General features: G+C 34.0%; 1 protein-coding gene across 1 annotated transcript; it reads right to left on the bottom strand.

Annotated features, from left to right (window-relative positions):
- Window positions 1-10,262: 10,262 nt before the first annotated feature.
- Window positions 10,263-12,028, bottom strand: LOC117912816 (naringenin,2-oxoglutarate 3-dioxygenase). Its single transcript, XM_034827549.1, has 3 exons — window positions 11,578-12,028; window positions 10,941-11,372; window positions 10,263-10,705 (listed from the first exon to the last, which is right to left on the bottom strand). The coding sequence occupies exons 1-3, from the start codon at window positions 11,935-11,937 to the stop codon at window positions 10,406-10,408; spliced, it is 1,092 nt and encodes a 363-aa protein (XP_034683440.1). The 5' UTR covers window positions 11,938-12,028; the 3' UTR covers window positions 10,263-10,405.
- Window positions 12,029-16,346: the final 4,318 nt, after the last annotated feature.

The following is a 16,346-nucleotide window of genomic DNA, read 5'->3' as shown; positions in this document are numbered from 1 at the left end:
GTGGTTTTAACTTAAAAAATGTTTTTGAAAAAAAAAAAAAACTTAAATGTTTGATCAATTTTAGAAAACACTTTTAAAAATTTTAAAAATCACTTATAATATCTTTTAGAAAAACATTTTATAGCGATTCTCCTTAAAGCATTTTTAGAGAAAATACTTTCGCGAAAAATACTTCAAGTAAAAACACTATCAAGTCTATTTTATAAAAATGAGAAATAGTATAGTGAGAACCATAATTACAACTTTTAAACAAAAGAAAAATATATGAAAATCTAAATAAAATATTTTATAAAAACTAATTACAACTTTTAAAATATTTTTCTTCTATTTAACCATATATCAATTTTTTTTAATAAAAAAAACATCTCATTTAAAATTTTATAGGTCCTACAAGCCCATTTTCTATGAATAAAATGTTATTTCCACATTAAAAATTAAGTGGGTGGCCCACTAACCTAGTATTTAGCAAATTAAAAGAATACTCAATATCTTTAAACTGTTATAAAGATATTTACCCTTGATGGAGTGGGTAAATTATAATAATTATAATATTATTATTTGAAATAAAAAACAGTTATTCGAATAACACGTTCAGAACGGTTTTTGAACGTGTATTCTTGACCCTCTTCTCCTATCAATAAGATATATATACAAAAACCTCTTCATGTGCGGTGAGTGCTCTCTTCCATCAATTACAAAAAATAATTCTGTGTATTAAGGTTTGATAAGGAGAAGAAGAGATCAAGGATTTAAGATCTATAAATTGAAGGGAAATCTCTCATGGCTGCGTGTTCTTCAAACGGTATGTAATCTATTTATTAATTAATGTTTTTTTATTATTTTATTATCAGAGATGAGTTTGAATTCAATGATCTGGATTATTGTGTGTTAATTTCCGTATTAAATCTCAACAAGTGGTATCAGAGCAAAATTGAATTTAAATATTCAGAATCATTGTTTTATAAAGATTAAATTTTTGAGATTTATCTTCAATTAATTCATCTCACTAAAATGAATAAAATAAAATAATAATAATAATTAAACAAACGACCAGCCTCAACGCGTAGAAGGAAGATTTTTTATTTTTCCTTGCAACGCTGACTGGATCAATGCGAGTGCGGGGCGCTGGTTTGGCGGACTGGTTTGGCATCAGTCCAGTGGCCGTTTTCATGCGCTAGTCTAGGCGCCATCTCGCTGGTTTCAGGCTCTAGTCCAGACGCCATTGCCGGCGCCATTAAAAGGCACCGTTTCTCCAGCTTTCAGGCGGCAGTCAAGGCGCTATTGCCGGCGCCATCGCACTGTTTTCAGGCGCCATTGTCGGCGCCATTGAAGGCACCGTTTTCAGGCGCCACCTGCTGGTTGCAGGCGCCATTGCCGGCGCCATTGAAGGCGCCGTTTTCAGGCTCCATCTGCTGGTTATAGGCGCCATTGAAGGTGCCATTTTCAAGCTCCATCTGCTGGATGCAGGCACCATTGCTGGCGCCATTGAAGGCGCCGTTTTCAGGCGCCATCTCCTAGTTGCAGGAGCTGTTTTCTTGCCGTTTGCAGTGCCGTTTTAGGTGCGCTTCAGGCATCCTTTTCAGGCTCTCCAAAGGTGCCATTTCAGGCGCTAATCCAAAGATCTTGATTGATTTTATTATTTTATTTGAACCTTTGTGAAATTATTATTATATATGATGAATGCAGATTTCTTTGATTTTATGATGATTGATTATTGAATCAGATGATTATTAAAGATACTATCTCCTTGATTTTTAACTCAAATAAAAGAATTAATTTCATCTTGTGAATATTTTATCTAAAGACAATTTATAAATGTAAGGTTAACTAATTTGGATAGTTGCCAAAGTAACCTAAATTAGTGAGCCTTATATTTATTGAATTGCATAAAAGAATAAAGGGAGACTTGTAAAATTCTTAATAATTCTCTTTATAATTAGGAGAATGAGACTAACCCAAAGGAGAGTCAATTTCTACTAATTATTAATTAATGTTTTTATTTTGTGTTGCTTAGAAAGGTAAAATGGATACCCAAAGGTAACATATAAATGACACAAAATAGTAAAGTGTTTTAAGCTCCCTCCAAGTGAACACTGGATATGTTAAAATTTACCCAAAGGAGAATTTTAATGATATCAATAGTTCATTGCTTTTTATTTTATACTTGAGGCCTTATTGTGAGCATTGTTCTATTTGTATAGTTCCCACTTCATTACACTCTCTTGCATCTGGAATGACTGTTTTTTATGGGTCGAACTTTTCTGAATGGTATGAAAGGGTTCAATTCTCACTGGGTATATTGGATCTTGACTTGGCTTTAATAACTGATAAACCTCCTGAAGCTACGGATGACAGTACTCCGGAGTAGGTGGAACAATCAAAAGCCTGGGCAAAATCAAATCAACTCAGTCTGATGTTTATGAGAATGACTATTGCTAATAATATCAAGACCTCTCTCCCTCAAACCGAGTTTGCCTCGGAATTTCTGAAATCTGTTGAGGAGCGCTTCAAACGCGCTGATAAGTCCCTTGTAGGCACATTGATGGCTGAATTGACCACCATGAAATATTATGGTTAGAAAGGTATTCAACAACATATTTTAAACATGACTGAAAAGGCTGCAAAGCTTAAGGCACTAGGCATGGGTATGGATGAGTCCTTCTTGGTACAGTTTGTCCTTAACTCACTTTCATCACAGTTTGCTCCATTCAAAATCCACTATAATACTAACAGTGATCAGTGGAACTTGAATGAGCTCACCAGTAAATGTATACAAGAGGAAGTGAGATTAAGACAAGAAGGACATAATCTTGCTCTTGTTGTAACTCATGGAGTCACGAAGAAGAAAGGAAAATTCAAAAAGGGAAAGAACTTTCCACCTAAGCAAAGCGGACCTGGGGAAGGTAGCCAGAGTCATGATGGAAAATTCATGGTAAGTTGCTACTTTTGTGGCAAGAAAGGGCATGTGAAGAAGGACTGTATCAAACGCAAGGCTTGGTTCGAAAAGAGAGGTATAAATCTTTCTTTTGTATGTTATGAATCTAATCTTGCTGAAGTTCCTTCAAATACTTGGTGGATTGATTCTGGAGCCACAACTCATGTGACTAATTTAATGTAGGGATTCCTTACAACCAGGAAACCAAAGGAAAGTGAAAAGTTCCTCTATATGGGAAACCGTCTCAAGGTTGAAGTGGTAGCTGTTGGTACCTATCGCTTACTATTCGAGACGGGTCATTGGATGGATCTTTTCAACACTTTTTATGTACCTTCTATCTCTAGGAATTTAGTTTCCTTGTCCAAATTAGATGCTATTGGATATTCTATTTTATTCAGTTTTGGACAATTAAGTTTGATGTTAAATTCTATTATAGTTGGTTCTGGTATTTTATGTGATGGTTTATATAAAATTTCCTTGAATCATGAATTTGCACAAGCTTTGATAACTCTGCATTCAAATGTTGGTTCAAAACGTGGCTTAATTAATGAAAATTCTTCAATCTTGTGGCATAGAAGACTAGGGCACATCTCTAGGGAAAGAATTGAAAGATTAGTGAAGGAATGAATTTTACAAAATCTTGACTTCACTGATTTTCATGTATGCGTGGATTGCATAAAGGGAAAGCAAACTAAACATATAAAGAAAGGTGCCACAAGAAGTAATGAGCTCCTTGAGATAATTCATACAGATATTTGTGGACCACTCTCTGTTCCATGTTTCACAGACGAGAAATATTTTATCACCTTTATAAATGATCTATCTCGTTATGGTTATGTTTATCTAATGCATGAAAAGTCTCAGGCCATTGACATCTTTGAGATGTTCATAACAGAGGTCGAGAGACAATTAGATAAAAAGATTAAAATTGTGAGATCAGATCGAGACGGTGAATATTATGGCAGATATGATGAATTAGGACAAAATCCTAGTCCTTTTGCCAAATTCCTTGAAAAGCGTGGCATTCGTGCTCAGTACACAATGCCTAGTACGCCACAGCAGAATGGTGTTGCTAAAAGGCGTAATCGCACATTAATGGAAATGGTTAGGAGTATGATGAGTTACTCTTCTGTACCTATTTCATTGTGGGGTGAAGCCTTAAAAACCGCAATGTATATCTTGAACAGAGTTCCTAGTAAGGCAGTTCCAAAACCTCCTTTCGAGTTATGGACTGGTAGGAAACCTAGCTTGAGACATATACATATATGGGGTTGTCCAGCGGAGGCAAGAATCTATAACCCACATGAGAAAAAACTTGATTCAAGAACGATATCTGGATATTTCATTGGCTATCCGGATAAATCGAAAAGGTACAGATTTTATTGTCCTAACCACAGTGTGAGAATAGTTGAAACCGGTAATGCCAGATCTTAGAGAATGGCGAAATCAGTGGGAGTAATGAACCAAGAAAGGTAGATATTGAGGAGATAAGAGTGGATATCCCACCACCTTTTTTACCTCAAGAAATTATTGTCCCTCAACCTGTTCAACAAGTTGAGGATAATGAGCAACATAATAGAGATGGTTCATTACCACTAGAAAATATTGCCATTGAAAATGTTGTAGAGCCACCACAACCGGCACCTTTGAGGAGATCTCAACGAGAAAGGAGACCTGCCATTACAGATGATTATGTGGTGTATCTACAGGAATCTGATTTTGATATTGGGATAAGGAAGGATCCGGTTTCGTTTTCACAAGCCATGGAAAGTGATGATTCTAGTAAATGGATGGAAGCTATGAATGAAGAGTTGAAATCTATGGCCCATAACGGTGTCTGGGATCTCATCGAATTGCCTAATAATTGTAAACCCGTCGGCTGTAAATGGGTCTTTAAGACAAAGCGCGATGCTAAAGGCAATATCAAATGATTTAAGGCCAGACTTGTGGCCAAAGGTTTCACTCAAAAGGAAGGTATCGATTACAAAGATGCCTTATCTCCAGTTTCCAAGAAAGATTCGCTTAGAATCATCATGGCACTTGTAGCTCATTTTGATTTAGAGTTACATCAAATGGATGTGAAAACTGCATTCTTAAATGGGAATTTGGATGAAGATATCTATATGGAACAACCTGAAGGGTTCGCAAAGAAAGGAAATGAACACCTAGTTTGCAAATTAAAGAAATCCATTTACGGTCTTAAACAAGCTTCCAGACAATGGTATATTAAGTTCAATAATACCATTACATATTTTGGATTTAAAGAGAACATTGTTGATCAGTGTATATATTTGAAAGTTAGTGGGAGCAAGTTTATATTTCTGATACTGTATGTGGATGATATTTTGCTTGCTAGCAGTGATCTTGGTTTATTACGTGAAACCAAGGAATATCTCTCTAAAAACTTTCATATGGTTGACATGGGTGAGGCAAACTATGTTATTGGCATTGAGATCTTTAGGGATCGATCTCGAGGAGTGCTAGGTTTATCTTAGAAAGGATATATTGATCGGGTTTTAGAGAGATTTAATCTGCAGTCATGTTCATCGGGTATTGCACCTATATTGAAAGGTGACAAATTAAGTAAAATGCAGTGCCCAAGGAATAACATGGAAAGGGAGCAAATGAAGAAAATTCCTTATGCATCAGTTGTGGGGAGTTTGATGTATGCTCAAACATGTACAAGACCGGATATCAGCTTTGTTGTAGGCATGTTAGGAAGATACCAAAGTGATCCAGGATTCGAACACTGGAAAGCTGCAAAGAAGGTGATGAGGTACTTACAAGGGACAAAAGATTATATGCTCACATATAAAAGATCAGAACAATTAGAGGTTGTTGGTTCCTCGGATTTTGATTATGGTGGTTGTCTCGATAGCTTAAAGTCAACTTCAGGATTTGTCTTTATGCTAGCAAATGGGGCAATTTCGTGGAAGAGTGAAAAACAATCAATTACTGCTTCATCCACGATGGAGGCCGAGTTTGTTGCTTGTTTTGAAGCTTCAAGTCATGCTTTATGGTTGCAAAATTTTATCTCAGGGCTTGGTGTTGTCGACTCTATTGCTAAACCTTTGAGAATATACTGTGATAACACTGCAGCTGTTATCACAGTATTAAATCTCAACATAAAACACCTATTTTTATTTAAAATGTTTTTAATAAAAGTATTTTTATTTTTAGAATAATCATGTATTCTTTTTAGAAAATATTATAAATGATTTTTTAATATGTTTTTAGATTTGTAAAAGAGTTTATTAAATTCTATCAAATAACTATTTTTTTTAAAATAATTTTTAAGTTAAAAACACTTTTTAAAATTATATCAAACATATTCTAAATAAATAAAAAAAGAAGAAAAAAAAAAAAAAAAACGATGAAACCGAATTCTATGTGAAAGATGAAAATGGATAGGAATACGAGGAGTGCGAAAGGGGGTCCCAACAGTCTAATAAAAAAGAACAGAAAAGGGTAAAAACTAAAAACAAAAGAAGAAGAAGAAAGGGCTTTAGAAATGGTATTAAGGGATGAGTGATGGCGCTGATGGGTAGGTACCATGGACCATGGACGTGTGGGGATGAAGCGGACATGTGGGTGCGGGGGTAGGTACCGCAAAGTGTGGTGAACCGGCACCAAAGGTCCAGTTAGAATTTGATTGATATACGTGTACCTATAACAAAAACATTAACTTCCTGCTGCGTGGATCCATTTATGACACACGGAAAATGACTAGTGACAAAAAAGTAGGTTGTTTTCATTAACATTTTCTGATATTTTCACTTAACATCGTACATTAATACATTGATGTGAAGTTTTACTAAATATCTTTCTTTTGACTAGACTAGAAAGTGAATTAAAATAATAAAAAAAAGTACATGATAAAATTTCAAATAGATAAAAATTATGCATATTTAATTAAAACTTAAAAAAAGATGAATGAAATTAATAGAATAAATTATTCGTCACCATTTATTATCATATTATAAATCATCTTTTCTAGAAGTTATCTCAACTTATGGTTCTACATTGATAAAGGATGGATTAATATCGGGTTTAGAAGTGTTTTTATTTAAAATATTTTAGTTTTAGAAATATTCACAATAGAATCATTTATAAAGCGTTTTTCTAGGAAATATTATTAAAATATATTTAGGAATGTTTTTATTTGAAACAAATAGTTTTTTGGATAATTACCTATCAAATATTTCTCTATAAAGTATTATAATTAATTTTTCGAATTTATAAAAGTATTTTATAAATTTTATCAAACATCATATTTTTTGTCTAGGTGAAAATGTTTTCTAAATCATTTTCAAACAAACTTTTAAATAATTTTTAATTTTTAATTTTTTTAAAAAAAAGCGTTTTCCATATTAGAAATATTTTCTAAATGCATTGTAAAACAAACTCAATTTTATTATTATTATTATTATGAACTTAAATTGGGACGAACTCCACATTTTTTTACATTAACTAGCGAGTGTGACATGCAATTCTAAATACTATATAGTTCAATATTAAAATTAGTTTTTAATTCTTGTTGAACATGTTATCAAATGATTGATAAATTAAGATATTATAAACATAATATAATAATACTTGTTGAATCACCGAGTTTTTTTCGAAATTGTTTTAAAAATCAAAAAATGTTTTTAAAATTTTCTAATACTGTATAACTATTGTTTTTTGGAAATAATTTTTAAAAATAAAGAATAATTTTTAGAAAACAAGTGAGACTTGTTTTTACCATTTTTTTTTATCAAAAAAAAAGGAAAACATGGATTTATTTGACCATATTTCTGAAATTTGTTTTTAAATATTGTTTTTAAGTTAAAAAAAATAGTTTTTAAAAACAAGTTTTAAAAAACATGGCCAAAGGGGTGTACTTGTTTGGTAGGGATTTTAAAAATAGTTTTTAAGAGAGTTTTTAAAAGCTTCGTCTAGATACGAAGTCCTTAAATGTCTTTCCTTATCTTGTTTTATTACTTATTTGAAATTGTTAGGGTATGTATAAAAATTTCGTTAGTTTCTAACTCTAAAAAAATGGTGTTATTTTTTAAAACAATTTGAGATTTTTTAGGTGTTTTTTTTTCAAGTATTATAAATAATAATTGAAAATATGAAAAATATTTGAAAATTTTTGTATTATACATAAATGTATTATACCAACTTGCCAAATTAAATTATTATTATTTAAAGTAATACAAAGTGTGTTTAAGTCTGTTCATGTTTTTTTTTTTTTTTTTTTAGTTTTAGTTTTTGGTTTCTTATTCTTATAATTTTATATTATTTAAGTTATTTATCTAATGCTTTTTTTTTTATTAATATTCTTAATTTAATGATAAAATAAGATAGTAATTTACTTTCTTACAAATATATTAAATAAAAATAATATTTTTAAAAATATAAAGATAATTTTTAATATTTTTTAATTATATCTTTCATTCAACCATTCTTTCAATCAAAGTTTCAATCCATAAATATTTTTAATTTATCTAACCCCAAAACCAAGAGTTGGCCGCATAGATATATAATGTTGGGTATTTATATTTCCTTAAAGGCTACTTTCCATCACTATGATAAAGATATATATATTTTACGATATTATAGCCTACGGGATAGAAGATGTTTTACTGAGATATGATATCTTTAAATATTAAATTTAATGGACATGATATCCTAATACAATATATCTCATAGGATCTATTATGTAATGTTTATATTTAGTTTATAAAATAAATAAAAAATTGAATATTTATTATTTTTTAATATTTTTATATTATGTTAATCGTGTATCTATATATATAGATGATCTTTTGAATCAAGACTTTTTATTAAGAGTTGATTGCAAATCCGTAAAATCAGTTTTACAAAAGGATGTTAAGAATATAGCTTTTAAGCATATTTTTACTAAATGGCAAGCTATTTTAAACAATTTTGATTTTCAAATTGAGTATATTAAAGGAGAAAGCAAGTCAATCCCTGATTTTCTAAGTTGTGAATTTTTGTAGGATTCACAAGAACATGACCCCCAAAAAAGAAAAACAACTTCTTAAGCCCATTAAGAAATCTTCAAATTCTAAGAAATCCCATTCAACCCTTTCTGATAAATTCATGTCACTTTATTATGAACATTTTGAAGTAGCAGGTTCTTGCAGCCACTTCAAACATCATATTCCTTCAGCATCCCCTAGTAGGGATATAGATTCAAGTTCAGAATCTCTACCCTTTGTAGAGGATTCCTTCCCCACAAATCCATCTTTTAATAATACTAACACTTTATCTGGATATATCAATTGCATTTCTGATTTGCAGGGAAGGTATGAGACTCTTGAAAGGAAGCTTGAATTAGTTGACTTTCATCATCTTATGTTAAAAGCCCAAGCCTCATTTTCCTTATTGGAAAATGGTGAGAATAAGCATTATACCCTACTGGTGGATGTTAAAAAATTGAGTAAGGAAGAGTTGGACTACCGTATGCTAAGAATGTATTTCCATAAGATAGAGAATTTATATTTTCTTCAGCCAGATCATCGTCTCCTAATTTTTGAAAAAATCAAGTCTTTAGCTAAAGAAAAGCAAATCTTCATCTCATCATACCTCCAGGATCTACATATCTATCTCTCAACCAATATTGGTGTTAAGGTCTTAGGTTTAAGTTTGGTTATTGGCAGGGAATTTGATGATTCTAAACTCTGTAGAATTGTCGAAGAACCTATCCAGTGCCAACGAGGCATTAAGAAGATGTTATGCAACTGTAATAGAAATTTCACAATCAGTCGTATTTGTTTGGACTTGCAGTACTATTCGCCAATCAGTCTTCCATTCAAGAATGAAGAATTATTCTTAACTCTAGAAAAACTTCTGGACTATGGATTAGTTCATCAAATTATCTGCTCTGATCCAAGCCAAGCATATCAGTTTGGAAGAAAAATTGTTCTTGGCCTAACTCAAGGATTTATATATATATATATATATATTGACATTTGGGTTGGGCTAACCTAGTTGTGAGATGGACACTAAAGGCCCTTTTTCGCCATATTTTTAAATATTTTATTCTTTAACTTAAAAATAAGTTTTAAAAATATGGTCATACGAGCTCATATTTTCCTTTAATTTTTTAAAAACAGAATTATGTTTTCCTTTTGTATTTAAAAGCAACAACTTTTCTTTGTTCTTTAAAAATTATTTTTATTTCTCTTTTTAAAAGTAGAAATTTTTTTATATTTAAATTATACGAAACAATCATACTTTAAACTTTTTGTATTTTTTTTACATACCTTAGTAAAGACAGGTATATAATAATTAATTTATTAAAGATGGTCCAAGATGAACAAAATGACAATTCTAATGCTTATATTAATTATTGAAAAAAAAAAAAGAAAGAAACAGAGAGAAAGTACAGTGGGTGTAGAAATAGGCATAATTGGTAAATAAACAAGCGCAAGTAAGCAGGAGGAGTGGACAAAAAGATTAGGCCAAAATCTGGTCAATGGGCTTGGACTCTAACTTGGCCTTCTCCACGTCTTGCAACTGCTGCTCCTTGGCCAACTTCTTGAGCCTAGCAAGCTCCAGATCTTTGCTCATCTTCCTCCTGTACATCTCTGCAAAGGTGATGGGCCCCTCAAGCACTGCCTTCTCTCCCTCTCTTATCTTCAGAGGATACACGGTTGCCTCCGGTGCGGGGTTTTGGAATGTTGCTATGGACAGTCTGCTATGATTGGAGTTCACCACCGCTTGGTGATCAGCATTCTTGAACCTCCCATTGCTCAGATACTGCACCATACCAAACCAATAATCACTCTCAGGTTCGGGTTCGGGTCTATATAATTATTTAAATTATGACGAGCATGAATTTGAATACCATATGAGGAAGGACTATTGTGGATGTTGACCACATAAAGAAAACCAATGAACAAGAGAATTTCTACCTTATCTATAAAATTAAATTAAAAGACAAAGACGAAGAAAAGATTAGCTTCAGCCTATCGCCGGTTATGATGCTTACATAATGACCGTGATCGCCAAGGTTGACGACGAAAGCTCCTTCAACAGGTTGAACGGTGATCCAAGTCTTTCCGCCATCCCTAGTGGCCTGGAGCCCTCCCACCTGATCCTGAAGGAGCAGCGTGATGGTTCCCGGATCGGTATGCCGCTTGAGTCCGAGGGTGAGGTCTGGTTGTGGGCACTGGGGGTAGAAATTGACCACAACCTTCTGGTCCATGTCCACACAAGCATTGGTCAAAGCGTCCTTGTCCAAATCCATGGCCTCAGACAACACCTCCAGCAACTTGCAGGCCAACCCCATGAGCTTCTCGCTGTACTCCTGTGTCACCGATCTCCACCCCTCTGGCTTGTCTGGCCACCTCGAGTAGTCCCTGGTTCGTAGTGGGTAGGAGAAGTAGGTTACGATCTCGCGCCAGTCTTGCACTGCTTCTCCCTGCAATTAATTTTGAAAGTAACCATTTGGGTTCCTCATGAAAGAAAATACATTTTCTTGTAGAAAGGTAAAACATGAAAAATCAGGCCAACACCCAAGAGTAATTTCTAAACAGGGGTTCTGTTTTTCAACTAAACAAAATTCAGAACAACTCTCCATGTGATGTTGAAGGTATGAAGTGAAGCAAAAGAATTGAGAGAATTACTTGAAGATGGCTGGAAACGATGAAGCCGCCTTTCTTGCCACCAGACATGTCGAAGCGGAGCTTCTCCTCCGGCGGAAGAGCGAAGAATTCCCGAGCCAGGCGAGTCATCTCCGAAATGAGATTAGAATCAACACCGTGATTAACAACTTGGAAAATCCCCCAGTCCTCGCAGGCCTCCACGATTTTCCTGCAAATCTCATCACGACGGCCGCCAACTTCATCGATTCCTTCGAGAGAGATGACAGGAATTTCGTTGCTGAAGTCGTTGTAGGCCACCTTGGGACGTTCATCTTCGTCACGGACGAAGCTCGACTGAAGAGTCTTCTCGCCTGCAAGAGCCGTCAGTGTCGTAGGCGCCATGGACGTCGCCTTCTTTCTCTCTCAGACCTTTACCTCTGGGTTGCTTGAAGAGAGCGAGTCAATCGAGATCGTTGATTTGGTGGTGCGATCAAAACAAGCAGCTGCGAGTGCATTTATACTTCTACGCGGGGTTTGGTGTGGCAGCTTCAGCTAACATCACCCCCCGCACGTGCTCCCCCTCTACAATCTCAACTGAACCGTAGGTAGGAGTAAGATTCCCTATTTCCACTTCACACTTTCCCTTCCCCAACTCCAAATCCCGTCAGAAATTTGGACTGGAGATAGAATTTTATATTCTCGGGTGGCCGCTGAGCCGCTGAGTCGCTGACCACGCCCCCGGCGCCCACCAAACACGTGATCACCTAACTACTCCGCCCCCGGTTTCTTTATGGCTCAAAAGAAACTTGCTTACACTTGTCATTTCCTCATTTGTTTTTCTTTAATTAAATATAAATATTATTCCATTTTCTCATATTTCTTACTCATTTTCCTTATTTAATTATCAAATTTCCCTATCACAATCCTACCTAAAGTTTTCATCCAAACTCAGTCTTACCAAAATCAGATTTACTTGATTTTTTTTTTCCATTTTGAAATTAAGATATTATACTCCAAGTCATACATTTATTTTCAAAGATATATTACCAATCGTCATTCTATCAAATTTCACTAAAAAATTAGCAAGTGAAACTCAAATAAAAAATTTAAAATAGAAACAATTTTATAAGAGATCAAAGACTATAAATGGATGATGAATGAAGAAAATTAAGAAAAAAAAATTGAATATGAAATCTTTGATATGAAACCCTAAAATCATAACCCTTCTTTTCATTTAGGATTTGTTCATAGTGTTTACATGCCTCAACTGATTGGGTTCTCCTGAACTAGTTGTGCTATCAATGGCTATTGTCTCTCTCACTTTTAATCCTATATTAGATTGGTTGAGCATTTTGGTTAACAAGTCAACCATTTTAGTCCACTATTGATCAATTATACAAAAAAATAAAAAATAAAAATATTACAAAAGTAACCTTTTAACAACTTCCATAGTTTGATTTGAGAACATAAATTGAAAGCCTATTTAATGATGAAAATGGATATCAAAATTTGGGTTTTTATCCTTTAAAGAATCAAACTCTTTTTTTTTTTTTTTTTTTTTTTGGAAAAATCATATCCAAATTCATTTTATAAAAATAGTTAATAATACATAAATGGGTTCATTTAAAAAAATATTTGAAGAATTATTTATTTATTTATTTATTTTTATTTTATAAAAGACTTGGTTTTTAAAGTTCAAACATAATTATCCTAATTTAATAGGAAAAAGTCATAAGTAAGCCTTAATTTTTCTCAACAGCCATTCTAGGTATTCAACAAGTCTTCCTTTGTTTTTATAAAAACATTTTAAGTTCCTTTAATGGTAAAGGATGCACAAGAGATTAATAACAAATAAAATACAAGTATATATATGATCATTAATTTTAATTTATGGCATCAATCTTCCTAGGATTGCTAAAAAAATATTATCAAATCACCAAAGAGCAGCCTAATACTACTTCTCTCTCTTTTTATCATCAACAAAATGCCTCAAGTAAGTATGAAAAATGGGGTCATCAGTATAGAAAATTATATCAACAAAAAAATTGCACAAAACTAATTTGATCGATATTTTTATGTCAAGCTCTTGGAGTTCGCTTTAAACCATAAAAAGTCTTTTAATTGAAACCTTGAACTATTAATTTAGCATCGTTTCTAATAAATACACCACTTTTATTGACTATGCTTCTAAACATCCACCTATTTCTAATTTCAAAGGATTATTATGTCTAGGCTCTAATTTCCATATATTGTTAGCAAATGATTTATTTTTTTAATATCCATAATCCAAAATTCATCATTTTTTATCTCATGTAAATTCAATTTAAGACAACAACAAAAAAAAAAAATTATTTAAAAAATATTTTTAAGTGAAGAATGAGAGACCTTTCTTGTTGGAGGACCAATAATTTTGTAAATGATAAGTTGCATCACTCCATTTTTTTTGGAAGATTTTTTATTTAGGTACTTTGTTGTAGAGTTTCTTCTACCCTTCATTTGGTTTTGTGTCATCATCTACTTCTCCTTGTTGTTAAGCCAAAGTCATCATTAATCTTGGGGGTTGCTATTCGCAACATCCTTTTTGCTAAACGTAACACTTTTTTGTTATATTTTTTTTTCCACATATACCATTTTTGATAAATAATTCTCTCTAACCTCCTCTCAACATATTGAATTTAAATTTTAATTGATTAAAGTTGCGAATCACATACAAAATACAATGAATGACGAAATTCAATCATCTGTTGATAATTTTCAGGTAAGATTTATAACTTTCAATTTTTTTTTTATAAAGAAATATATATATTTATAAAAAAAAAAAAAAAAAATTGGCGACCTGGGTGGGGCTTCGGTGTCCTGGGAGGCGGCAGCGGTTAAGGTTTGGAACAGGGATGAAAGTCAATGACCATCGACGACGGTGGTTGGGCTAAATTTTTTTGCTTATAATAATTATAAAAATCTATTTTTTTTTTTATTGTTTATAATAGTTACTAAATTACTTTTCGTTTATAATAGTTAGAAAATTCTTCATGACATAAATTTTTGCTTATAATAATTATAAAATTCTAATTCTTTTATTTGTTTATATTTGTTAATGTATATTATGGGTATATTATATGGGTATATTATGTTATGGGTTTTAGGCCCAGTTAGGTTACTTGTACCGCACACATATGCCTCCTATATAAAGGCACTGATGTATATTCTTTCTCCCAGGAAATACAATACAATCTTTCAGTATTTCTAACATGGTATCAGAGTCACTGCTCTGACCCTTTCTTAGCAGTCTGTCTTCATTAGTGTGACTTCTTTTCTTTTTAACGCTTCCGCCAATCACAATTGCCGCCGCAGCCTTTTGCCGTTGAACCTCCGACGTCATCCAGGCGTCGTCCTTGGGTTCCGGACCTGCAGCCACCGTCCTTATGGAGTTTCACACCGCACAAGATCACTGTTTTTCGCATCACCGTTGCAAATATTGCTCTGATTTCAATTTTGACGGTACCACTAAGATCGTCCAGCGCCGATCTACACATTCGTGGAAACCTCGTCGCCATCGGAGCCCGTACGTCATCCTCTCTGCCACGTCAGCCCTAGCTACATCACCACTGCTGACGTGTCAATGCCACGCTAGCCCTAGCTGACATCATCTCCACGTCATCCGTTGACCAACGTTGACCGTTGACTTTGCCCAGCGTTGACTATTGACCGTTGACTTTTCCAGGGTTGACCAGGTTCTCCTTACCCAGTTTTTCGCGTAGATTTCACTTTTGCAGTCTGTTTTTGCATATTGTGTCTCTAAATGGATAAAAATGATATTTTTCTTTCTCGCCCCATCAATACTGTATTGGAGGGAAATAAAAATTACTTATCTTGGTCTCAAGCTATGCGCAGTTTTCTTAAGGGTCGCATGCTCTGGCATTATTGTACTGGTGCAATGACTATTCCTATCAAGGGAGCAAGTGAAGGAGATGTTGTTTTCTTAATCGCATGATTGAATGGGATAGTCATAACCACATGATCCTCACATGGATTCGAAACACTTCCATTCCCTCTATTTCCAATCTGATGGGCAGCTTTGATGATGCAAAATCTGCATGGGATATGTTGGCCAAAAGGTACTCCACTACTCATGGATCCCTGAAATATCAGTTAGTGGTTGAATTACATCAACTCAGGCAAGAACCAGGGCAATCCATCAATGACTATTATGATCAGCTTCGCTTTATTTGGGACCAAATTGACCTTTCTGATCCAACTTGGACATGCTCAAAAGATGCTCAGCAATATGCTTCCATTAGAGATGAATTTCGCCTATATGAATTCTTGATGTCACTTCACAAGGACTTTGAGCCCATTCGTGGTCAGCTACTCAATCGCAGTCCTACCCCCTCTCTTGATACTGCTGTAAATGATTTGGTTAGAGAAGAAGCTCGTCTTGCAACCCTTCAAGCCCAGAATAAGCTCAATGTTTTGGCTATTACTCCATCTACTCCACTCATAGAGCAATCCCAACAATCAGGTGATTCTTATGGCTCTAGCAATCGTCGCAAGCAGACCAACATAAAGTTCTGCAACTATTGCAAGCGTCCTGGCCACACCATTGAGACTTGTTATCGTCGTAACAAATCTACTGCTGCTGTTGCTAATATTGAGCCTACTCCGCCAATGGCTTCCACCTCCATTGAGTCCAAGTCTTCTGGATCTACTATCAACCTCTCCTCCACTGAACTACAGGAGATCATAGCTCAGGTTGTTCGTATGGCTGGTAATGCATCTCTTTCCACTGCCTTATCTGTTCTACCTGGTAAGTC

Source organism: Vitis riparia, chromosome 4 (genome assembly GCF_004353265.1).
Source record: "Vitis riparia cultivar Riparia Gloire de Montpellier isolate 1030 chromosome 4, EGFV_Vit.rip_1.0, whole genome shotgun sequence".
NCBI lineage: Eukaryota > Viridiplantae > Streptophyta > Magnoliopsida > Vitales > Vitaceae > Vitis > Vitis riparia.
This window is presented reverse-complemented; position numbering and strand designations above follow the sequence as displayed.

Coding starts and splice junctions, on each gene's coding strand:
- LOC117912816 (XM_034827549.1), bottom strand. CDS start 11,937: ATGGCGCCTACGACACTGACGGCTCTTGCAGGCGAGAAGACTCTTCAG. Junction 11,373..11,577: donor TCGTTTCCAGCCATCTTCAA/GTAATTCTCTCA, acceptor AATTAATTGCAG/GGAGAAGCAGTGCAAGACTG. Junction 10,706..10,940: donor TTGGCGATCACGGTCATTAT/GTAAGCATCATA, acceptor ATGGTGCAGTAT/CTGAGCAATGGGAGGTTCAA.